The 26,312-nt window shown below is 39.6% G+C and overlaps 1 protein-coding gene across 5 annotated transcripts in view; it reads left to right on the top strand.

Moving 5' to 3' along the window:
- The window catches only part of TBC1D4 (TBC1 domain family member 4), a 95,618-nt gene that overhangs the window by 29,750 nt on the left and 39,556 nt on the right, over positions 1-26,312 (top strand). For 4 of the 5 annotated variants that reach the window (XM_015622146.3, XM_015622131.3, XM_015622140.3 and 1 more), the window contains exons 2-3: positions 23,414-24,016; positions 25,353-25,442. In XM_015622146.3, the coding sequence (XP_015477632.1) occupies positions 23,414-24,016; positions 25,353-25,442 (693 nt within the window). Of the gene's footprint in view, positions 1-18,183; positions 18,438-23,413; positions 24,017-25,352; positions 25,443-26,312 lie in introns of those variants that run through there. The other variant, XM_015622156.3, reaches the window with a different exon arrangement.

The raw sequence follows: 26,312 nt of genomic DNA on the forward strand, positions 1-26,312 counted from the left end.
AATTTGGGTTAGAGAGGGATTTCTGTATTAGGAATTGATCCATAGTAGAACTTATCACCCAATATATGAGTTAGTTTTCTAATGTGATCTCTTGAGTGTTTTAAGCATTTATTTCAAGTTTGTAATTCATTCTTGCATGCTTCTTTTCAGTTAGTGGTTTCAAAGGATTTTAAAAATATCCACTGGCTTGTGACATATTGCTCTGCCTTTATGGTTCCAGATATCAGGGTCTGGGTAACTTGGTAGCCTGAGTCTTATGCCTGAGAGTAAATATTGCACCCACAAAAATAAACTTGTCCTGTCTCAGACCATCTGAAAACAATTTTTGTTCTGGGTGCATTCATCTAGTTTGCATTTTGTAGTGGGGACCAGTGTGTTCAGTACCTTTATCTGCACGTCTACTTGATGCACAAGGTCTCTTCTGTTTATGTTGATGGTTTTGGAGAGACTGCCAGATTGAATCACTGATGTAGCAATAGTATTTTATAATGCTGCGAGATTGCTCCCTTGACTCCATGCTATTTTCAGGAAAAAGCCTAGATCAGGAGATATGTGTTGTCACGTAGTGATTGCCTGTGTATCAGAAGCAGCAATGCTCTTCTTCCATTAGAGCTTCAGTTTGGGAAAAGACCGTGACATCTTTTGGACTATTTCATGATGTGATAGTTGGCAATTGTAATCAAAGTAAAGGGATTTTCTACTGTAGGATGTATGGTTGACAAGGTATATTCCTAGTTTGTTCTATTGGTCCTTTTAAGTAGGAGCTGTAAAGAGCAACCTCTGCCCACTTAGCATTGGATTGGGCTCTCACTAAAGAAGAGATCTCACTGCTGCTTGTGCTGCTTTCCCCAAAGCACTGGGAAAATACTGGCTGCTACTCTTCTACCCTCTGTCACCATGACCAAAATCCCTTGCTCATTTTTTCAGGCTTCCTATCAATGTCTTTTGACTCCTGCCACAATTATTGAAAAGCTGTCATGTGAAATATCTACATCTCTACAAGAGTTAATTCAGCAGCATTCTTCATATTTAAAGCTTAAATTCTTCACTCTTATGCAACTGTTTCTCCTTTGCAACTGTGTCTATAGCTATAGTAATTTCTTGGATAATATCCTTTAGATCATAGCTGGGGGCAGGAGAAAAAAAGCAGCAGGGAGGATCTAAGTTAGTACAGGTGGTGTTACACTTGATGAAATACTTTGATAATGGCCCTTACAAGTCAGGAATTAACAGATACGATGTAACTTGGTTTTTAGCAATACCTTGTTTCCCAGATGATGGCATTGGAAGCTGCTCAGGCCGTCCTCACAATGCCATGCAACTTCCAGCAAGCAGGTTATTTTTTGCTACAGTTTACTGTGTAGTCATCATTTGTAGATGACGCTTTCTGACCTTGTTTGCATCATTTCACCCACAAACAATTCTCCAGTTGTTAGAAGTCCAATTGCCAAAGATGATCTCTCCTGTATGGTAGCTGTAAGGCCTTTGTATGATTTGAACCTTGATACAGATTTGTTAGGGGTTTTTTTCCTTATTTTTTTTCCTGCAAATTGAGGTGAAAAATCAGCTTTTCCTGCTCTAGTAGTTCAAACAGAATCAGCTGGAAGAGAGGTTACACGCAATTAGCAAGGATTTATCTTTCACAGGACTCTGCCTTTCAGCATTTGAGCTTTTCAGATTTGGTACCTTTTTTTTTGTCTAAAATAATAAAACCCCACAACAACCCAAAAAATTAAGTTTTTGTGTAGGTCTTCCTCAAGCAAAGAAGTTGACTCTGGGGTGCAAAAATGTTTTCTTTGTGTGCATAACTTCATCACCACTATGAACCAAATTGTAAAGCTGTCTTTCTACAAAAATCATAGGATGGTAGAATGGTAAAGGAGAATTTCCTTTTACAACTTTCTAGACAGATTAGATTTTTTTTCCAACTTGCTAATTACTTCTATAGTAGACTCTACTGTTTTCTGAAAGGTCATACACTTTCTTAGAAAACTATCAGTTCAAGACACAGTTTTGGTAAAGCTGGTCCACAAATTAGGGTCTGTCATAAAGAACCTTGGGCAGACTCCTTCAATTTCTTTCTTCTTAATCAAGATTGCTGCCCAAAGTTAACCATTTGGACATAGCAGGACCACTTTCCGTACAGAAGGGAGTCTGTATCTCAGACTGATTTTAAAATGCGTAGTTGATTTCTGTGAGCAAAGGTCATCAAGAAAATGTTGATTAATGTCTAAAACTTGAGCAAGGATTTTTTGGAAGCTAGAGAATCCCTGCTATAAGGGAAGGGCTGGAAGGGCTTTCTGCAGCTGCCAGAGCTGTCAAAGTGTGTGTGATAAATTGTTCAGTAAATGCACATGAGCTGATCCTGTAGCAACTCACTGGAGCTTTGTGATGGGACTCCCTGAGGATCCCAGGCTTGCTAGACACAAATCAGCACAATCCTCCTTAGGATTTATCCTGCTAACCATAAACTCTGCCCAGAAAGGATCCAGAGCTGGAAGGAGAGAGCCTGTTCCTGTGAAATCAATGCCTCTTTTCAGGCTTATGGATTAAGAGAGGAACAAGCTCTTAATGGCCACATGAGGGTGTGGTGGAGGTGGTGGGGCAGAAAGTTGTTATTCTGACTGGAGTCTGGATGTGTGACCATCTTCCTATTAGAGGGTAGTTATTACCTGAGACTAAAAGCGGAAGCCTTTGAAATGCATCTCTCAGATAATCCTGAATGTCATAGGAAATGGCTTCCTGGCTGTTGATGCTTTGGATGATAACAAGTAATATTCCTGGTTAATAAGCTCAAATGGCAATTGCTCATTTAGTCAGGCTTGAGGGTTAAAGAACCCTTTGGAAAGGGTTCTTTAGGGAGATAGGAAGAAGTTGTGATGAATTTTCATACCTTTTTTGTTTGTTTGTTTTTCCTTTAATGCAATTATTCTCTTCCCTGGAAAAGAAAGCTTAATTCTAGAAAAAGGCAAAATTGAAGTACATAAGTTGTCATAATTAGGTAGTTGTAGTTGGATATTAAGAAATACCCCTGTTGCCTCAATCCATTTTTTAAATGGTATTGCTGAGGATTTTATGAAGAGTTTGCTTTAGGAAGAATAAATTTCTTAAGAGTAAGCATTAATTTTTGATTTTTAAAAGGCAGTGAGAGAAAGGTAGTAGGAAATAACTAGGAAGAAAATGGTAAGTAAATCAAAGATTTTAATCTTCTCAGTATAATTTGAAACACCAGATCAGGTTCAGTAAACTCATTAAAAACAAATATTTCCAATTACTTTGGTGGAAGCCAGACTGGATTATTTTTTCTTTATTGTTAGATATTTGAATAAACTGGTGTCATGGTTTAGGAATGGTATTCTCCAGTTTAGTGCTCCTACACTGCAGCTTACTCTGCCTCCCCCCTCTCCTCATGCAAATGTCTGGAGAGGAGAATTGGAGGCACAGAAGACAAAGATGACAGGTTGAAGTAAGAGCAGTTTATTTGAAACAGCAACAAGATAAGAAAACAAACCAGAACAGCAACATTACTAATGACAGAGGGTAGAAGAAACAATGCATATAGGAAAAAACCCCATCCAATAATAGATAATAGTGGATGGCTCTGTCTAGCATGTTTTCTCAAGCAGATGGAACTCCTTCTCCCTGGAGGAGACTCTCTTCAGGTCACCCCAGCAATGGCACAAAGTGATATAGAGTAACCTCTGTGTGCTGGCCGTGGCCCCTCCCAGCTACTGCAAAACATAACCTTTCCTGAGTGGAACCAGGACAGCTGGAAACTGGGAGGCTGTCTTTATTTGTCTTCAGAAGGAACTCTTGCCCGTTTGGGATGCTTAGAAAATAACCTTGGGGTTTGTATATGAAGGGATGATAACAACCAGAGCTGCTTGTATGTGGATTCTCACTCTGTTGCTAATTCCATGCTTTTGAGTGTTTTCTTAGGCACCTACACCTGGCACATTATAGTTGGTGGTGGTCTAGCAAATTCAGTCTGTGGAGTCTGGGCTGCCTGACCAGACATCAGCCAGATGCAGGGCACTCTGCTGTCTAACTTTGTTTCTGCTGTGAGAATTCACATTCTTCAGTCCAGCTCATTTCAGGGGGGAAAACTGAAAGCTGTGTGGGGGTGAGACAGGGCAGGATGGGATTCAGCTACAGGTTTACACTCCCATAGATGGCTATTATACCTCATTCATATGGAGTAGTAAAACTCCTTTCCATCTTTTATTAACTACCCACTAAATTATTAATCTAGTTTTGCCTAAAGCATGAGAAAGTTGTGTTTTGATTGACAGTAACAGAAATACTGTATGCATGAATTGCTTTAGCTCAGTTTAGAAAAGACAATCAGCATAAGACTCAGACTAAATAGTTAAATATTACATAGCTACCTAGGATTTGAAGATTCCTGATTAATCTAACACAGTACTTCTACACTATTATTTTATGTGCTGTTGAGAGTTCATTTTTCTGTTAAAAACAACTATGCAAAAAATTTGACTTTAGTAATTTTTTTACTATTGAATTTGATTGTAGCTTAGGTAGCTGTGGCATTATCTTACAGGATGGCAGAATCCTTGCTGTCTCTTCCAAGGTTGAAGATTTGTTGCTGTGCATGAAGGTTGTATAACACTCCTTGAGTTCAAACACTTAATCATTTCAGTCCTTGAAAGCACATAACAGATATTCCAGCTTGGTAGTATAATGCCCTTGAAAAATACTTTATGGAAGGAGGTGAGGGGATAGCTCTTATGCATTTGGAAAACCTGAAGTCTTAACATCCAGAAGCTCTGGATGTGCCCTGTGCAAGCTGATTTGACGTGTGTTAGGCTCTCTGCTGTCCTGCTGGGGATACAGCTCCATCTTGATGCTCTTATAAAGTTCAGCTGTTAAGTCACCAGTTTGGCTTCAGAGGTAGTGTCTAAGCTAGGGAAATGTTGTTCAGTGTTTTCAGTGTTCTTAAATAGTGGGTGGTGTTCATTGACATGCTACAAAATGTAAATAGGTTGAGCTTAAACACACAAAATTGGTGTAGCATTGGAGATAATGAATAACGTGGTCTTAATGTGCAATATTTAACTTAATGCTCTAGAGAGCTGTGACTGTAACTGATGAAATGCTGCAATGTGTGTATGGCTAAGAGGGAGTAGGAAGGAGGGATTCAGTTTGTGATCTTCACCATGCCTGAAATAACACTGTGCTAGTGTTCATGTAAAACTATAATTCAGCTTCTCATTCACAGATGGGAAAAATCCAGATTGACACAGAACAAACACTCCTGCCACTCCATGAGTTACAGACTTTCTTGTTTTGATCCATTTCCTTCTGTTTAAAAGAGATAAGAAAGATGTATTATAATATGCTAGATACCTTAGAATATTCAGCTAGGCCTTCAGCATTTCCTGGAAAATGACCGTGAAATTGTCCAGTGAGGTGGAGCCAGAAGTAAGAGGGAATGTAAAAACACACAAATAAAATGCACAATGAGAATTCCTTTAATACAAAGCAGTTTATGAAGCTCTTTGTTTTACACAGTCTTTTTTTCCAGCTAATTCTCTGTCCTCGGGTAGTTGCTGGGCAAGAAACTGTGTGCTGTGCCAGCTGTAGGTGATGTTTACTGTGCACACACTGTGTGTGCTTTGGCCAGCCCAGCAGAACAGATGTGCTCAGTACAAGCTTGTCAGCTCTGCTTTGTGTGGTCTGTGCTTTCCACTGCCACTTGGTCACTTTCTCTTCTCTGCAGCCCACTTGGCCTTCCCCAGCAAGGTTACTCTAAAGGTAGACATAGCAGTCAAACTCGGTGGAAGACTTAGGTGCTTGCAAGAATGGAGAAGACAAGAAGGAGCTGATGATATAATTTCAGAAGCCTTTTTTTTTAGCCAGGAAAGGAGGTGTACAAGGTTCCTGTAGATAGTCCTTGATGTTTCACAAGGGACCTGGGATTATTTCTTCCAGTCTGATGGCTGGACATGCAACTCTTTCATTGTGAGAAGCCTGCTAGCACATAGCACACGGTGATCCCTTACTAGGGCAGACTGGGCACCTCCAGGTTAGCTGTGGAGATCCCAGTAAGGTCTTTCACTCACATTTTCTAAATGTGTTTCATTCCAAACACTCTTTCCTTTTGCTCTCTGGGTACTGGGAAACTCTGCTCTTCCCTGATAGGTTCGAATATCTGAAGCAAGGAATGAAGTTTAAGTGCTGCACATTGGGTGCAGCAGAAGAAAGCCATTAAATATGTGTTTGCTCTGTCTGTGCTTGAGGATACAATTCCTCAGCATTATCCTGCCAAACCTCATGATGTTGGTGCTGAAATACAACTGCCAGCAGCATTCCTATATCCATGGCTGTCCCCCAGAAAATGACTATACTTACCTCTGTGATAGACTAGGCTCTTCTAAGAGCATAATTAAGACAGGCAATGGGGAATTCCAGTCTGAGTCCTGTTTCCAAAAACTAGTTTCATGTAAAACAGGAATGAAAAAGCACATTTTTATGGTCTGTTACACTGTACCTTTATTTTGATAGTTTCATTCTGTGAAATGATGAATGATAATGTTCTATAAGCAGAAATCAGCTCTGCTTCCTGACCACACAAAGCAGTGCTGAAATTTAATATAAACCAAAGGGTTTATGAAAAAATAAATCTCTCTAGTCCTGGTTGTTGTTACAAGCACTTGTTTAGTTGTAGGAATGGTTAAACCGGCTATCTTTTCAGCAAAATTTAAGATGTGCAGATGCAGCCTACCACGTTGCCAGTTTCTGAATCCTGAAATCCAGAACAAGCTTCTGAGAATTTCAACTGAATTTCTTCCCAGCCCTACTGAGTTGGACTGAAGAACCATAGGCAAACAACTTCCTTCCCTAAGAAATGAAGTTTTAAGTAGCATGTATTAATGTCCTGTCTGTCATTCATGAGCCACCACAAATCAGATTATACTCTTCATGCTACTTATGTGCTATGTAATGTAATGTAAATCAGTTTTACTAGGAATGAAGTATCTGAAATCTCATTTTTTGAAGTATGAAAAAAATAGAGCTTGATGCCTAAAAATAAAGTTGGATATAAATTGAGTATGACTTCAGAAAATCTGAGCTTTTTATTTTTTTAATGCAGTTATCACCAAATTTGTGATAGTGCTGGGCAGTGCAGGGAAAGTGTTTCCAGTCAGAACTCACTGTAAAGCACCTGTATATCTTATCATCTTACCATCTTACCTGTCCAAGTTCACCTTCAGCTTGCATTGTTGCTGTGTTTTTGATTGCTTGGTGCATAAAGGCTCAGTGTTGTATTAAAAAAAAATCTAGATGTGTATAAGAGACAGACCTTCAGCTTGCATTGTTGCTGTGTTTTTGATTGCTTGGTGCATAAAGGCTCAGTGTTGTATTAAAAAAAAAATAAAATAATTTGATGGTGGCTGTTTCCTGTTGCTGAAATTTGAGGGGCTGGCATCTTCCAATCTTCCATCAGATTCCTTGCATGTGTAGAAAAGTGATGCTAGCAGGGGTGACTTCAGAAACACTTAACAGGGGTACTAAGTGAGGTACTAAGTGGACACTGCTGGCTCACCTTGTGTGAGCTGTTGTGTTGTTTGCTGCCTGCTTTGGGAACTCTCACTATTGGATGTACAAATGACACAGGTGACATGGAGGCAAAGCTCTGTCTGCTGTCATCTTCTTCATGGGAAAGATGGACTTCATTATATGGTTCAAGTTTTGGAAAGAGAGACTCTCCCCTCTTCCTCCCTGTGCAGATTTTAGTTATTATTGGCTACAAGATATAATAAAAACTCTTTTTTTTTTTTTTTTTGTAGATAAGCTGCTCTTGTTTAAACATTTGAACACAGAAAAAGCTTTTACAAAAGTGATACTAATTTTCATACAAAAATTTTCTTTTATTTTTTTTTCTTTTTCTACTGCATAGCCTTTGCAATTACTTCAGTAGAAAACTTACCACATACCTCAGACCTTGAACCTTTATAGGCTTTTAAAACTGATCTTGCAGGTTGGTTTGATAGGAAGACCTGTCCTTTCACAGAGCCCTGCTGACTAGAAATGGTTGATCAGTCTATCTGGACTCTTCTGGGCATGGCTGTGGAAGAAAAGAGATTAAAGCCTGCACTTTTACAATAATGGAGAAACAGGGCTGGTGCAGGGGAGAATTTACTGCCAGGGCTCTCAATTTTTCATCTAATTCTTGAGTGTCTTAGAAAAGCAAGTTCTTTGTTTCTCTCCAAGCAGTTATACTGTAGAAAATGAAATATTGTAACATTATCCTTTTAGTGGTAAACTTGAGAGATCTACTAAAGAAATGAAATTGCATTTGTAAATATAATGAATACTGTAGTAAACAAATTACTTTCTTCTTTTTTTCCCTCTAAAGTAAAAGAATAATTTAGTAGCTTCTGCTTTTAAAATTTAAAGCACTTGCAGAGGGTCCTCACAGAGCCTAAGAATATGGCAAAACAATATGAAGGTGAACATTGCAGCCTCTTGGCCATGCTTCTGTTCCAAGAGCCAAGCAGTCTGTGCATCATTTCAAGGTTAATTAACTTCACCTTTGGATATGGGTGTTGATTGGCCCCTTCCTTGATGACCTCAGGACCTCATTGAAAGGAAAAAAAATGTCTTGCAGTACGTTTTCTGGCTGTCTAAATGGAAAGCTCCTGGCTAAGACTCTCAGCCTAATGTGGCTGATGATGATAGAAGGTACAGGTTAAGATGACAAGGTCTCAAGTTAGAATAAAAATAAAGCAATGACAGCCAGTGTTCTTTCAGGCTTGCAGGTGTGCAGGGGCTTCACTGTGCAGCTGCTGATTAAATCCAAGCTGAGTACATAAAGCCTGAAATCATCTGTTCCCGTGGTGCTTGTAATAGGGCTCAGGACACATGTTCACATCCTGGTAGGTACGGCTACCTCAGCACAGGGTGTTTTATCAGGACGTGCAGTGTGTGTTTTGTTAGATAGTGCAGGGTGGTGTTCAGATAAGCAATGAAATTATATAAATGCAGCTTTGTTCTTAATGTGAAGTGACTTCTTGTGTTGTAAAAAGCAGCTCCCCCTCCCCTACTCAGTCTATTAAATCTTTTTTAATTGTCTGGGAACTTAAAAGCTCTGAAGCTTCGGTTTAGTCAGTTTATGAGCAGCATAAACTGCTGGGTAGAGTTGCAGCCTCAGTTCTTTGTATTCAAGGAAAGTCTGCTCATAAAGCCTGTGGAAGTGCTGAAGTAAAGCTGGGGTGGCGAAATGGGATGTTTTTTGTAAATGAATGTTTGAAAGTGCACTCTTACTTTCTGTGGGTGTGAGCATCCAACCAAGCTTAATAGAAATACAATGATGTCTGCAGTTCAATTTCTATGCAGCTATTAGGATAAATCATAGATTTGTTAAAGTAGGAAAATGCCTGTAAGATACAGGATATTAACCTAATACTGCCAGGTTTACCACAGTTTTGGTGTGATACCTTGAGAGAATACTGGGGAGGTGGCAGCAGGAAACCTCTTCAACATCTCAGCTCTGAGGTGAATCTCTGCCAGCTGCACTTACAAACCCTTCTAAGAACCAGCTGTTGGGGAGTGGGGGGTTTCCTCTTCCAGTAGGAGTGACTTCTGTCATCTTGTGACTGCTTGGGTAGTTCTTCTTGTAAATTTGAGGCTTTCCAATTATGCTGCATATAATTATAGGTTAAAAAAAACCCAACATTTAGGCTGTGCGCTGTAGTTTTGATACTCCCTTTTTTTTGGCATTAGAAAGAAACTCTTGCTGTCTTAAACTCTGTATTTCACCTTCATGCCACTTAGGAACATGCTATAGTACCAGGATGTTACTACATGACATGCATCTGTTGTTACCAATCCTCTTCTTTGAAGTGCTGCCTCAAAATCATCCTCCTACTCACCAATTTATCCACTTAAACCAGTGACTGATTTCCAGAAGTGACAACTTGTGACACTTTGGATAGTTTAATTTTTTTAACTCAAAAGACTGTTAATCCTGGGTTGTACATAAAAATTTCAGACCTGTCAATCTAGTAACTTGTAACAGGCTTTGCTCTGTGTCCCTGTAGTTAACTGAGTTTGTGTGTAGCAGTCTTTTTTTCCTTTTCTTTCCCTTCCTTTTCCTTTTATTAGCTCTTATTTAATGGATTGCTTTCCTCTTGTGTTTTTAATATGACAAGAGGGCACAAGTGTTAAATTTGCTGTTCAGTAGCTGTTTTCTGCCATATGCTATTGGGGCTTACAAATTCCTTGCAGTGACTCTACTTTGTGTTCTCCTAGAACCTCTGTCTGCTATGGTCAGCCTCAGAGCTGGCATCATCTAAATAAATTGGTCTAACAATGATTATGAATCTGCTACTAACTGGAGGTAACGCAGTTTTTTAAGTGTTATGTGCTGGTAGCAATTCCAAATTGATTCATTCCAAGACTGGTGTTTATATGTGATGCTTCTTTGAAGGAGTCCAACAGATCAAACAAGGATATTGCTAAGCATAAATGGCATAAAATGGCTCCTTCCATACTTCCTCTGCTTGGGTAGAGGAGGTGCAGTACTTTTAGTGTGATATTAAATGGGACATCCAAGTCTGAGGTAGTTATTCCCAGTGATCCCATAAGGGAAAATTGGATGTTAAAATCTCTTTATGGGATGTAGCTTTGAGCACACGGGGAGCAACCTCAGCTGAGAAGGTTGTAATGCTGCAGAAAGCTGATCTCAATTGGAACTTTGAAACTGTGTACATACCCAGTAGTGGATTTGGGAGTAAACATGCCTGTTCTTACATTTTTCCTATTACTTTCATTTATGATTTTGTCAGTGTTTTCTCCACTGGTTCATAACCCTCTCATAAAGGTCTCCCCCACTTCAAAAAATAAACAAAACCAAATAAAAAATTTTATATGCTGGTGGACTTGACTTTTATTTATGAAAAAATACCAATGGAGATGTTAATATATTCCATTTTATTTCTGTTTGTGTAAATCCCTTTGAACTACATCTTGGTCTACAAGTTCCATAGTGGCTTCTCGAATGGATTATGTATTTTTCAGGCTTTACTTCTAGCTGAAATCCATATTAATTTCTGAACCCTTATAGGTTCTGATACAATTCTCTTGATGAGGTATGAATCTGTTAAACATGCTTCATTGTAACAAAACATAACTCTGTTTTGAAGTTACCTGATTTGTGCAAGATGTTAAGTTTTTACAAGAGCAAAACCACAGAAATTATCCAGTTTGTGTCCTATGCTGGCCTCAGCTCCCTGAGAGCTCTTGAACAAACAGAAACCAGAGCACTTGCAACTATGCCAGGTAGTTTAATAATTCCCTAGAGCATAACTAAATCTAACTAGTCTTGTATGTTTCTATCACATTTGAGATTACCCTTGAAATTGAGATTTTTGTTGTTTCTCCTTGAAGTTTACCAGTATCTACCATACAGAAATGTATAGAATTGTTTTGGAAGCCCTTGTGGGTGTCATGGGTGAAACTGGAAGGCATATTTGCAAATCCCACCAGAGAAAGACATATTTTGTCTTCTACATTTGGGTGCTGGGAATCACAGAAGAGGTAGTTAAGAAATATGCTTAACTTTTATGATACAACATTTCTTTGCTGGCTTTGCAAAACAAGTTTCAGCCTTGACTTCAGTGAGAACAGGACATTCAGACATGACCAAGAATAGATTCCTAACATAGATAATTCCCAGATCAAGTAAGCTCCCCCAGGGGAGAGAGAGTTGATGAGCAGAAGGAATGAAGTTTACTGCTCAGGGGACCTTTTTTCTGATTTCTCTTCATAGTTTGTGTGTTCACTGCTAACTCTCATCGGCAAATTGACTTCCAGTTGCAGAGAGAAATCTTTCATAATCTGAGCTATTGAAAGTAAAAAATAAGCCGTAGAAGGACAAAGTTGTGGGTAAACTCAGTTTTCATTTCCTCAGTCCAGAGAAGACTGCTGACTTCTGTGAGAGAACGTCTCACATACTTATTTCTGAAACTTTAAATTATTTGAAAATGAATCTTGCTTTGGTGGCACTGAGCATGACAAGTAATACCTTAGGTGAAATTATAAAGAAACTCCTGTAGTAAGCTGAAATGAATGGGATTTATATTATCCTTTCAAATAACTTATTTAAATGTCATGAGAATACTGCTGTGTCCGTGACAAAAATCTCTTTTCCTTTCTCATCCCTCACTCATCAGACCAGAAATAAGAGTTTCTATTTCCAGGCCAGACAGGAGCCACATGATGGGATTTGCCATGTTACATCTGAGTATACTTTTACCAAGGCCTAGATATTAGGACTATGCTGCCCTTCTCCATTACAAGGAGGGAACATACTTTATTCAGGTATTCATCTAAGATGTGCTAAAAGTAGTGGTGTGGGGGGCTGCCCTGGCTGGATACCAGACACCCACCAAAGCCTCCCTCTCATTCATCCTCAGCTGGACAGGGTGAGAAAAAATAACAAAAAGTTTGTGGGCCGAGATAAGGACAGGGAGAGATTGCTCACCAATTACTGTCATGGGTAAAGCAGACTTAGCTTGAGTTTAATTTATTACCAATCTAATAGGAGTAGGGTAATGCAAAAGAAAACCAAATCTTGAAAACACCTTCCCACCACCCTTCCCTTCTTCTTGAACTTAACTTTAATCCTAATTTTCTCTACCACCTTCTCCCTCAGCAGCTCAGAGGGACAGAGAATGGGGATTCATCACACATTGTCTCTGCCACTTCTTCCTCCTCAGGAGCAGGACTCCTCACACTCTTCTGCTCCAGTGTGGGGTCCCTCCCACAGGAGATGGCTCTCCACCAAGTTCTCCAATCTGGGTCTTTCCCACGGGTGCAGTTCTTCAGGAACAGACTGCTCCAGCGTGGGCCCCTCCCACAGGGTGTAGTCCTTCAGGAACAGGCTGTTCTAGCATGGGTCTCCTGCTGGAGTCCTGCCAGCAAGCTGTCTCCACTGTTGGCTCCTCTCTCTATGGGTCCAGGTCCCTGCCAGGATCCTGCTCCAGCACCGGCTTCCCGTGGAGTCACAGTTTCCTTTGATCTTCCACTGCTCCAGTGCAGCATCCTCCAAGGGCAGCAGGTGGATCTCTGCTCCAGAATGGATCTCCATGGCCTGCAGAGGCACAGCTGCCTCACAGTGATCTGCACCACAGGCTGCGGGGGAATCTCAGCTGCAGCACCAGGAGCATCTTCTTCTCCTCTCGTCTTCACTGACCTTGGTGTCTGCAGGACTGTTCCCCTCATCTGTTCTCATTTTTCTGTCCTAGTTGCCATTGCCCAGGTTTTTTCCTCTTCTCAAATGAAATATCCTGGAGGGGCTACCGCCATCACCACTGTGGTGGGTGGTGGGTTTGTCCTGGAGCTGGCTGGCACTGACTTTGTTGGACACTGGGGAAACTCTAGGAGCTTCTCATAGAAGTCACCTCTGCAGTCCCCTTTGCTACCAGAACCCTGTAGAACTACCAAAATGAAGATACTGCTAGGGAAGGTGAAGCAGTGTGGGCTTTATTCTGCATTAATAATGAACTGAAATTCCAGAAATTCTGGGTTAACTTGTCACTGTGTTGCTAGGATTTCATAAAGCCAATGCTACTCTTCCTGTGAATATTGTTACCAAAAGGTTAGCTGCAGTTACTTAATGCAGCCTTGCTGTTCTTCCTACCTATGTGGTGTCAAGCCAATTCTAAAAATACTACTGTTTATGCTGTCAGGAAGTGGGGTGCTGAAATACCTACCATGTACCAGGCAAAATAAATTCAGAAAATGAAGTTTAGGACTACTGAAATAAGTAGCATCTACCAGTAAAAATTAGTGAAGCAGTGCAAAAGTTACTTTACTTGATGTGTATGAAAATGTTGCCAAAAAAAAATGAGTAGGACCTCTCTGATGAGCTCAGAAACAACTCCTTCCCACATATCTTGACACTATATACCTGTTGTGCTTTCTTACTTGAACAGTGATTAAGTGCCTCTATGCTCCCCTTTCCCCTTCATTTTTGTAGAACCCATATCCATAACCAAAACAAAATGCTCTCACAGACTTTTTGGAAATATATGTAAATGGTCTCATTGTCTCTATCGCACCCTTGGCTTACTCTTCATGTATTGGTGCATGAGTCTTGCCTTATAAAGATGTTTCTCTGAAAGGTCCTTACTGTTTGTTTACTTTATTGACTTCTTTATATCAAAGCTTTCCGGGAAAGTATTTTCTTCTCTGTTGCCCCTATGTCTTGTGTTTTTGTTTTGGTTTGGTTTTTTGTTTGTTTTATTAGTAGTAGTAGGAACAGTAAATCTGCAACTCTTTTAGAATTTCTCTATGTCAAAACGTAAAAGGACCATGCATTTAATTACTTTCAGCTATTTAATTTGAAATACTTGCCCATCCAACTCTGTCTGTATGGATTTACATTTGAACACTGTAACTATCTAATGATTTAATTCTCTTTACAGCTACCATAACCAGCTGGTGAAATCTTAGTATTTTAAACAGTTAGCGATTGACAAGATTAGTCTAATGTGACTCCCAGGGAGATCAGTATTTAGTGTTTTGTGCTGTGCTAACTTTGCCCTCGGGTGCAATATTCATTATTCCCCTGACTCCTAGGCAAAGTGGTGGTTCAAGACTTCAGTGCTGAAGGAAGTCTGGTTAGGTGGAAGTTCCCAGCACCTCATTTCAAAGCAGTCAGTAATTCAGCATGTGGATGAGTATGGCTTTGAAATCCTTCCTTGCTGTGTTTATGCTTGGGTTCTTTGCTGGTTGTTATCTGGGAAGAGTTAATTGTAGTACTGGTTGCTCAGGCATTTGATGCTGTCACAAGACAATGCAGTTCCTCTTGTGAACTGTGAGATTAGCAGACAAGCTGGGACGTGTACAGGTGTGTATTTCCAAAGTACTAGAAAACTATTGGACATTACTTGGCAGGTGTGATAAAGCTATTCAAATACTACTAGGTTGCAATCTGTTCTTTACGTTCTGTTCACGTTATCTGATGAATCATGTGCATTTGTCTTTCACAGTTTTTTAGTGAATGTTCTTGTGACAAAAGGAGCCTTGAACCCAAAAAGTAGTAACAATTTTTGTCTCTGCCACAGTATCATCTGCTGCTTGACATTGCTTTTGGTGTCCACTTTTCTGTAAGCAGAGCCTTTTTTAATGAAAATTTGTAGTCTGAAACCTCCCACTGCAGTTGAGAGTTTGTGGGAAAACATCAAATAGGAAAAGAACTAACTCCTTGGTTTCAAGTCATTGAGGAATTTCTAGCCTCATTAAGGGAGGTAGAAGTTATTGCAGTGCCTGACTTTTTTGAAGTAAGTATACCCATGTCTGCTAGACTGAATAGAATCTAACTTTTCCCGTCTTCCATAGTCAGCACTGAATTAAACCACTTACCATCTTCTTCAGTGACAGCAGAAGAGGGTGGTTATGTTATAAAAGTGTTGTCATCCATGGGTATCATGGTAGGTTTTAACCAAATCTGAGATGATACTCACTTTAGGAGTCTTCATGATCTGCTGTGAAGGAGTCCTGAAATCTTGATCTCTTGACTAGGGAAAAACAGACCAAAATGTGTTCATTTCATAGTGAATCAACATGTTAGTTAATATTTTAAATTTAAAATCTTGAGAACTTCTATCTGAAACTACAGAATTGAAACATTGCCACCTTCTTAAACATGGTGTATAGAGCATTTATCTCAGTATTGCCACTTTAAATCTGCTGAAATGAAGTTCATGATCTTTTGATCTCTATTGGAGAAGGAGATAGTGCCCATAAATGGGCAAAATACTTCAATGAGCTCTCCAACTTTCCCCTCCACCCCCCCAAAAGGAAATGTATGCAGAGAATGCATTAATTGTTTGGGATTGCCCACGTGACAGCCTTATCTTCTCAGGCAAGCCCTTTTAAAAATAGGGTATGTGTTAAACATGATGGAGTTTTAAAAACAACATCTTTAATGAACCTCTTACTAGAACTGCCAAGTTAAGCTAAAACACAGTTTTCAGGAGAAAAATCCTGAATATAATATCTGAATTAGTGCTTTTGTAGTTTGTAAGAACTTGAGTTAAAGAAGTTTAAGAACTGCTGTTCTAAGCAAGCTGTACTTTTTTTTCACTGGGATCTATCTGTGTCCTAAACTTGGAAACAAACTTGCTCAATGTATAAAACTGGTAGATTAATTGTTTTACTAATCTACATATTCAAGAGCATAAGGATTATCATGACACCTCTGTATTGCAGAGTACTCAAGCTGTGAGTGAATGTGAGCTGCATCCGAAAGGTGGAAAAACATCAAGCCTGACTGGCCTAAACCTAAACATAGGTTCTTGCACTCAGTACTTTGCTCCTTTCTTGTTTAAGCACTGCCCCTCCTGTGCTGTCACTGCCATCACTGATGTTCTTTGGTCACCTCTGCAGAGTGCTTGCACAGAAGTATAGAGAAAGGCACCTATTGTCTACTCAGGCTTCTACAACGTCTTGTTACAGTGAGACATTCTTTCCTGTTAATTAACTTGATCCACCTTTTATAAAGCTTACTTTATTTGGTTATTTGGCATAGAAGCATCTCGTGTGTGTGTGCAGAACACAGAATGTGTTAGTTAGGTGATCCACAAGTTTCCAGCTGCAAATTAGATACTGTGATGGTTTGCTAAATGTGTGCTGTGCTACCCTGGTACTTTTTTCTGCTTGTTGGCTGTATCAAAGCTCAACAGTGTAAGTAATAATTCCTGGGTTGGTCTTGGATAAGAATTATTTTGAAAGCTGAATTTTATTTTCTTTTAGCCTACCTATCTAAAAAGAGATCTCTCTTTAGGGTGGTGTAGTAGTTGATTTCAGCTTTGCCTTCGTCAGGAGTATGTGATCTCCCCAGTATGTGACATGAGGCTGAATGTCAGTAAAATACATGCACTGCTCTCTAGCAGTTCCTTAAAAGCAAACCTAGCTGGGTCTTGACCAGTCACCTGGGAAAAATATAGGCCAGGCAAATAGGAGGAAGACTATCTCCTGAAAGCAAAACTTTATTTTTTGCAATCCTTTAATGTTCCTCTGTGCAATCCTTTAATGTGTTTTCTGATGCTTTAAGCTTTGGCAAAATTTATGAGCCTTTAGAGAAGAAATGTGAAAGCACTAGCTGCCAGGGATGGCAGTTAGCTTGAAGCTCCAAAAACTGCTTTCACTGAAACTTTCTTTGCCAACCCCTGTGTTCCAGCTTTCTGCTGCTGGGATTGTGTTGTGTTGGCCCACACATGCAGCAGAATGAATTGGAGCTGATGGCAGATGCTTATTACTGCCTGCTGAGAACCTGACTTGGAGTTTTCTAAATGTTATTTTTAGACTGTACAGTAAGTGCAGATGGGTTATAGAAATGCTTAGTAATTTGGCTGTTACTCCTTTCTCTTTGTGATAGCATTTCTCCTGGCTGCAAATCCTCCTTATTTCTGTAGAAAAGAAGATAGTATTCCTTCAGCAGTAAGTCAATTGATGGAGAGATTCTTCTGTTTTGGTTTCTAAATACCTTGCCTAAACAAAGTCAGCAAATTGCTTGTGTGACTGCATAAGTTGAATCACACAGAGCTGTTCTTTTATCTCTTTATCGGAAGGATGAATTTTTAATGGTGAAAACTGTTAAGTGGAACACTGTCACCGGAGTGGAAAGCAGTAGAAATGCAGCAGTTTCAGAAGTACAACAGGTCTGAATGATCAGCGTTGGACTGACTGTATGGCAGTAAAAACATTTCTAGCAGTTAAAGGAAAACAATTTTTTCCCTCTCCCACCCTTCTTTCTAGTTGAGAATAGTTACGGATATCTGCCCTTTGGCTGGCATTTGGTTGTGTTTTTTTTTTAAGATAAGAACTTTGCCTCCTTATCAAATGCCTGGTACATAGCAGGATACGATATGCAGCTTATTTTGTCTCTGTTCAGTTTCACTGCTGTGGCTGGGTTCTCCTATCTTGTGGATATGCAAGTTAACACTAACTAAAAGGAGAGTCATTCCAATTGCTCCTAGTTTTTTCTCACATTGTGTTGCTTTCTTTTGATAGATGTTGAACTCCCAGTAATTGGCAGAGCTCAGGGTGTGGATTTCTGAACAGTATCCCGTTTCTCTTTTGTTTGCTTTTAAGTGTACGTAGCTAGATCATGAGTGGGACGCGTTATTCAAATCCGAGGCAGTGCGGATGCTTCCAGCCCCGAGTCAGGAAATACTTGACTTCTGAAGAATAACGGCTGCTGCACGGACCTCTGGCTCTGCTGAGATATCGCGGAACGAGCCTGAGGAAATGCCGTGACAGCACTGCCAGCCCTTTGTGAGAGGGGAATCCTTTCTGCACTCACTTATCCCAGGAATCTGAGTGTTGATGTTCATGACACCAAGGTTTGGTGACAGTTCTGCTCGGACATGCCTCTGTTTCTGAGCTGGATCTCACACCCGAAGGTACTGACTGCTCCTGTCATGTGTGTGGGAAGTTCATTCATCTCCCGTCTCTTTGTACGGCGGAAGGGATCTGCTGCCGCACTTTGCGTGGTGATGGAGTGAGAGGGGTTGAGATTTTTCCTTGTTTTGAAAATAATTGCCTTGCTAGAAATGCTGTCATTAAGTAGCCACATTTGTTAGGCCTGTTTGTTAGATTAGTATTTCACAGTCACACTTGTTTATAAGCCTTATGGTACGAGGAGGGGCTTTGCTTTGTTAATAAATTCCAGACTGAAGTTTTCCATGTGGAAGCTAGACACAAATTAGGAAAAGCTGCAGATTCTCTGCACAGAGAAATTCTGTTCATCTGTGGAAATAATGGAATTCAGCCAGCGAATTTTGTTCTTCTTTGCAATATCCATATCATTCAAGTTCTAAGTTTGGATTGCAATTGAAAGCACTGCTCAGTAATTACTGTGGTCTTGTTTGGTTGGTTTTGGTATTGGGGTTTGTTTTTTGATTTATTTTCTGTCAATCAAGTTTTGAAGTGTTGTTCACACTGAAAAGCCAAACTAAGTATCACAGGTTTAGTTTTGTACTTATGGTACCCACTGTCCATCCTTGTCTTGTTGGCCTCTTACATCTGGGGGTGTTGTTTGGAACAGGCCCTGAGGAAGGATCTCTGCTTTTCAGCTCTCTTGGCTGTGTTCAGAGATCAAGGAGTTACTATGGGCACTGTTTCAAGGGCCTTAAAGTACACATGCTGCTGTTTTTTCCTGATAGGTGTGGATGCTCTTGACATCCTGGAGGGGAAGAAAGCTCACCTGAAGCTCTTAGATCCATTTTGTTTGGTTTATTAATTTATTAATTTGTTTATTAATACCTGAGAAGGTTCAGTATGCCTGTCACTGTTTAAGCATGAGGTCAGTGCTGCATTAGAGAAAGCTTTGTGTGCTGTTCCAGCATATTTGAATAAGTGTATTGGGGTGGGGGGTAATTTCCTTGTTCTGATTCATGAAGTAGTCTGCTGCTACTCAGGGAAACTTCATGAATAAAGACTGTAATAATGCCCTACATTATGTTTCTGCATTTGAGAGCTGCTGTTCCAGCACTGCACCATCAGTTTCTACCTTTGGACTGAGAAGCCCTGTGTGTGACTCCCTTTGGAACATGGTCATTTCCTTTTCTTTCCAACAATATTTGGAAAAAGATGATAGGTCCCTAGACCATGGGATTTGGGAGAGGCAAAGTCTGGAAGAATTAAGTCTTCTTGAATTGTCCACAGGGTTTGTTTGGGCTGGAAGTGTGCCCCTCTCACCCTGAGAATGCACTGTGTAGCCCTGTCTAATCCAGTCTTTCTTGATGTAACTGTCTTCAAGGCTTGACAAGAAAAAAAAAAAAATAAAAAAATTTCTGTCAGTGGCCCTGTGGGTTTCAGGAGTAAGAATCCCATTTCTCCTCTCTGGCTGCTTAATTTAATAAGACTTTTCCTGGGAAATACTGAAACTTGAAAACACATTAGTAAGTTTTGACTGTTAATATTCCTAAACTGATTTCTAAAAGTAGTTAAGAATTTTCATCCAGGTAATTCCGTATTTTAAAAGCTCTGTTCTGCTTATTATCTTGTCTAACTTTGCCCTGCAATTTTGACATTAGGAGATAATAAGCTAATATCCAAATCCAAAAAAGTTACACAACTTTGATGGTGAAACTTTTATGACTGAGGTTTCTTGATACGTGGAGGAACAAAATGTCAAAACCCAGTGATATATGTCAAAGAAATGTGTAAAAAGCCATATTGCCTGATCATTATGTAACTTTTCGTGCATCTTGAATTTCAGGGAAACACAGATGCAAACTGTGTGAATTTGATCCCACTTAGGGTTTTGCTCAAAGTCAAATCTTTACATGAAAATACTGTACTCTGATCAGGTACCTCTCAGAAGTAGCTCTTTGTTCTTGATAAGAAGGTGTGACTGTGACTGTGGGAGTGAAGAGGGTCAGGTCTAACAGCGCTGGCTGGAACACTGTCAGTCACTGAGTACATCAGCAGCAGCACACAGTTACTCCTGTAACTAGAGACCAGTAAAATTCATGTGCACAACTAATAGCCTGGAAATGTTAGTATCTGTCTTGAATGTTGTACTTGAAGCTGTTTTTTACACCATGCTACTGAGAGTACCCATGAAACAACTAACAAGCATCTGGAACTGGTTCTGGGCTGTTTGACAGATATTACTTATCAGTTGTGACATCCCTGTTTTGCATTACATTGTTTTCCTCTACATCTGTATATAAGAAAAGTATTCATAACTACAGAGATTAAACAGGTCTCAAAATGTTCACTTTGATATTTTTATTTTTAGTTCTGTCTATAGGTTGAAAAGAGGAAAAAAGTGAATGCTGATGAAGGAGCATCCAGAAAAATGGACAAAAAATTGATAGCCTGTATATATGTTTTTACATAGCCTGTAAAAAAGTTTACCTAAACAAAGCAGGAAATAAGGATTGTTTGGGCCATATGAGCTGCACTCCCTGCTCTAATGCTAGCATCCCTCTATGAATAAGTGAAAACACTATAGCAATTTATGTATTGCAAAAGCTTTTGAGGAGCAGAGATACTGAAATAATAATTGTGACTGAAATACTAGTGTCTGAATAGCACACACAATCTGGAAGAGATGGAAATAAAAGTGATAAACAGCAGGATACTTAGGGTGGTGGGTTTTCCTAAGTAGAATTGCAATTACTAAAAACTGTGCCTTTCTGAGGGAGATCTCTGACAGAAGAGGGAATGGATGTTGGGGTAGAATTGGTAGTGTCTTATCCCCAGCATGTTTGGACTGGTGGGGGAGAGAGCGGGGAAGGATGTGTTAGGAGGCTACTGAGTATTTTTATAAAGACTTAGGGATATCCAGGTTTTTTGTCTTAGAGGTGATAAGCAGGAGGCAAGACCGAGTTATTGGAGTGGAAGTGATGGTACACTTCTAAAAAATTTTTAAATTGTTGATTAAACAGCTGACAGTGGTTGCTCTAGTTGATTGTGTGTAAAGTGTATGCATTTTGAATAGAACTGTAATTTGTCACTGTACTTTGAATAGAAATATATGTGAATTGCCCTGTTACAGCTTCTGAATTCTAAAAAGGGATATTTTAGTTAAATTTCCCTAGTTTATGAATTCTGTTAAAATAGAGAATTAAGGAATTTGAACTCTAGACCTTCTTTAAGCAGAGGCTATAGAGAGAATAAGAGACCAATCAGTGGAAAAAATTCTGCATCTTGGAATACAAGCAGGCAAGTGCAAAGTGAGAGTTGTGCATGTCCAGCTGAACTTCTGTGGCTGGGAGGAAGTGCACCTTGGGTGATGATAAAGCAGCCCAGTAGTGAGAATGAGGGAAGAATAGTTACACTCTTGTATCTGTGTCAGATCTAGACTTAGCTTTTAGCCTCACTGAAAACTGAGATGATGGGCACATCTAAAGGGACAGAAGCCAAACGTTCAGCAGACCTTAGGGTAATTGAACTTCATTTTGCAATAAATGAACTGGAAGCAGATTTGAGTTGAATGCCCAAGGGATGAGGAGTGTGTAATGGGAGATGGGGATTAAGATGAGGTAATTTTCCACTGTGACTTGCAAAAGTGTTGGTATGTGAGATTGCTGCCTCAGTAGCAAGCTTCAGCTGGTATCATGTGACTGAAAGAAAGAGATACTGTAGGGATCATGGATTATTTAGTAAGGTGTGACTTTAAAGTTACTCTCTTTGAATAGAAAAATTCTTTGAAAAATATCAAATATGGGATATGTGGGAAGCTGTATAGAGTACAAAAGATGTTGATTGGTTATATTGGATTGGTTGAATGTTGAGAACTGATTTTTCTTGTGAAAAGCATTGGATTGACATTCTCTCTTTATCTCATTACCACTAGTAACTTCCCCAATGCATGTAGTGTCATGGCATTCATTATACTTCCCATGTACATGCCATATACATTATACTAGAGAAAATGGGACATGTGGGAAAGAGGTATGGTTCAGAAGAGTAGGTACTGTCAAAAGAGCAACTCTTTACCACTCTGGTCTGCAGTTAGTAGAGCTGAGTAAGTCCTTGTTTTCTTTTGTGAAGCCAAAATGGAGAACAAGCTCACATATTAAATATGTTGGTACTGAAAGCAGACTCCTCCCAGGGTGATTGGGATAAAATGGAGGAAGAACCAGGTGTCTTTGAAAGACTGTGGGATATGGGGCTGAAATTGTGAGTTTCTCCTGGAGATGTGCAGTTTGGCACTGCAGGGTACAGTAGGGTTCTGTGCAGAGGAGAAAAGAGATTTGTGTGTGCTGCTTAAGTGCACAATGACTGAGGCAGCAGGGAAGTGTTCACCTTAAGGTGAACTGTGTCATAGGATGGATTGGGGCATGGGGCAAGGTTTTTGTAGTTGATAATAGGTGAGACCTAATGCAGTTGTACATCGTACTTCAGTAAAATGTCTGTATTCTTGATAGCTCTGTTTCAAAACCGTCAGTTGAAACTGATGGAGATTGCTGGACTCTTCCACAAAACTGTTCCTGAAACAGCCTTAAGAACAGAATAAGTGTCTCTGCAAAATAAAAACAAAGGGACACTGTTGGCCCTTTACAGAATACAGCAGTAAAACATGCCAACGTGGGCAGATGACAATGGAAAAGAGAAAGTAGTCTCAGTAAAAACACACAAAAAAAGAGGATGTGAACATTTGCCAATCGACCTTCTGGTAATTTAAAACCTTATGTACTGGAAGACATTCCAAGAAAAAAATTAGAAATTATTTGCTCTGCTTCCACTGCATAAATTGTCTGTACAGAATTTAGACTTCACTGGTCTTCTTTGCCAAGAAGCTTGTGTCACTGTATTGGAGAAACAGCTTGTGTAAATACTTACCTTAACAAATGCTTGATGCATCTCTGTCTCTGCTGTCTCCTTTGTGGTTACTAAAAAGGCCTTTCACATTGTCCCTTAGGTTCCTGATGTCATCAGCAGCATAAGACAAGTCTCTAAAGCAGCACTGAAAGAAGATGCCAAACCAAGTAAGGATAGTGAAGATGCCTTCTACGACTCTCAAAAATTTGAGGTCTTGTACTGTGGAAAGGTGACAGTGGCTCACAAGAAAGCTCCCTCCACACTAATCGACGACTGCATAGAGAAATTCAGCCTTCATGAGCGCCAGCGCCTGAAACTGTTAAACGAGCAGCGGAATAATGAGTCGAGTTTGGAGTTGCCCCTGTGTGAAGAAAATGTGCCAGCTTCTCCTCTGGACAGCCCGTTTGAGGAGCTGGACAGCCCAAACAGCACTTCAGGGCATGCTGCAATGTTTACAATTGGCAGCCAGACCAACTTGACCAACCTGGCCAGCACTCGTGGCTTCTTTCCAGAGAGGATTTTAGAAGACTCTGGCTTTGATGAGCAGCAGGAGTTTCGCTCCCGGTGCAGCAGTGTCACCGCAGTGATGCAGAGAAGGGTTCATGACACAAACCTGAAGATACAGTCCCGCAGAAGACACGCAAGTGCACCCAGTCACGTTCAGCCCTCTGATTCTGAGAAGAATAGGACAATGTTGTTCCAGGTGTGTTCTAGGACAAGCAATTTCCTGTTGGTTTTGTACTGTATCTATCTTATTCCCCTGTGCAGTTTGAGATAAGTTTTGCAAGATAGGTAATATGGATCCAGTATGGCTTCATAATTTGTTGTAAATATTTTTGTATATGTTCGTAAATGGTTGGAAGTAGCTGAACTTTCACCTCACTAATTAGCTCAGGTAAGTTTTAAAATAAGTAGTTATTTATGGAGTAATCACTTAAAGGAGCAGAGTTTTTAGTGAAACAATCATATGCAGTTGCGGATTGTCTGTGCTGGTGATATTTAGCTGAAAAACATGAATATTCTTTACAAAAGAGAATCAATGAAGACTACCATGCAAACAAAACCCCTTTTTTTGTGCATTTAAAAGGAAAAAAAAATTCACATAGGACTTCCACAGCCTTGTGTTTGAAGCCTGCCTCTTTTTGATAATTAGTATTAATGCCTTCTCTTTACCAGATGAGTATTCAAACATCTCTGCACGGAAGGGCTTCTTCCTTCAGACTCCAATGGTTATTTCTTCTCTTGCCTGAAGTGCTTTTCACATCTTTGGAACTTGGTTTGAAAAAACAGAAGGACACATAAAGGAGGTGACCCATAAAAGGAAAAATTTTTGGACCTTAAAATAACAGTGGGCTAAATGCCTGGATTTTGTCCTTCCATTTGTTTTAAGGATCATTCTTGTTTTTTATTCTCTTGAGGAAATGATAACTGAAGTGAGAATGCATTCCCCTTCAGAAAGCCACAGCTTATCACTAGTAATGAAAAGGATTTAGTTGAAAAAATTCTCTGAGATCTATAGAATAAATTCCATGGGCTTGAGAAGCAGTATGGGAAAGCTGAAAGGCAGTTTGCTGCAGAACCTACTCTTTCTCATTTGGAATTAGTGCAAACCAAAAAGTATCATCTTAGTTTCTCAGCTAATCTATGGTATAATTTAAAAACCAAGAATTCCTCCCTTTTGTTTTTTTTTCAGCTTTTAATTTAGCCACATTGTTTCCTAAAGGTTTTGGTATTGTCTGTCAAACATGTGATCTTTGGACTAAAATAACTTGAAGAATAAAGGTGGGGGAGGGTAAGAAAAGCTGTGTTTTTTCCAAGTCATTTTCGTTATTCAACTGAGCGTATTGTTCTTGCTGAAATATTCTTACTCAACATAGGCAGAATTACAGCACCCTGGCACCCTGGTTCCTGCTGAGTAAGCTGTTGTGCCAAAAGGTACTCTATGTGAACAAGAAAGGGCGAGATTCTGACATTTTTGTTGCTGTAAATGCTATGCCCCTAAGACAGTCATAAATTAGATTTATTTTTCTCCTCCTTAGGTTGGAAGGTTTGAAGTTAACCTCATCAGTCCAGATACCAAATCTGTTGTGTTTGAAAAGAATTTTAAAGATATCTCCTCATGTTCTCAGGTAAGCGTTAGTAAGAAGCAATATATAGATCATCAGGAGGAAAAGATTTTATTTGTTCTTCAGCTGTGTTGCCTCGCTGGTCTATAGGCAGGAATAAAGATGAAATGTAGAATTATTTTTCCAGAAAAGTCCAGAAAATATGAGTGTGAAATAGCCAGTCTGAGCTGTGTAATAGCAGCAACTTCAATGACTTGTCAGCAAACAAAATATAAAATGTTCTGCTTTGGGAGAGTATTTGATATATTTTTGGAAGCAGTTTAATCTCCATTTAGGATGCTCTGAAGGTACTGTTTCTGAGCAGTTACTGAAAGCCTTTGGAATGAAAGGACAGCATTGAATCAACCCTTCAGAAAAACAGCAGTTCTTCTGCATCATTTTTTCTGGAGAATATGGGAATAGGTATACCTAGCTTTGTTCAGTAATGAGTAATTATTTATTGTAAAGCTAAATATCAGGGCTAAATGTTCACCTTTCAATCTTGCTCTTGTTCAGCAGTAGTTACTACAGATATTTTTTGGTTTGAGGTCTTACTTTATCATCTCTTTTCATTTGCCATGTTACATCATCACTTCAGTACTCCTTAAACATGATTATTCTAGTTTAAAGTACACTTTTGGCAATCTCTAAATCTGTATTTCACCCCCAAGTGCATTCATTTTATTGCTAATAACAAGTCTGCTCTTGCATGACTGGGCTACCAGTGCTTATACAAATTAGGAATTAGGAAATACTTGTAACTCAAGTGGAGTCTTGAGCTACCAGCTAAAGATCCAGGTCCTAAATTGACTCTACATTTTAACTACAATTTGTATTACTTTTGGTTGAGGAAAAAAGCTAATGCAAATACAGAATAGGACCCTGCAATCAAAC

The sequence above is a fragment of the Parus major genome, chromosome 1 (genome assembly GCF_001522545.3).
Source record: "Parus major isolate Abel chromosome 1, Parus_major1.1, whole genome shotgun sequence".
Lineage (NCBI taxonomy): Eukaryota > Metazoa > Chordata > Aves > Passeriformes > Paridae > Parus > Parus major.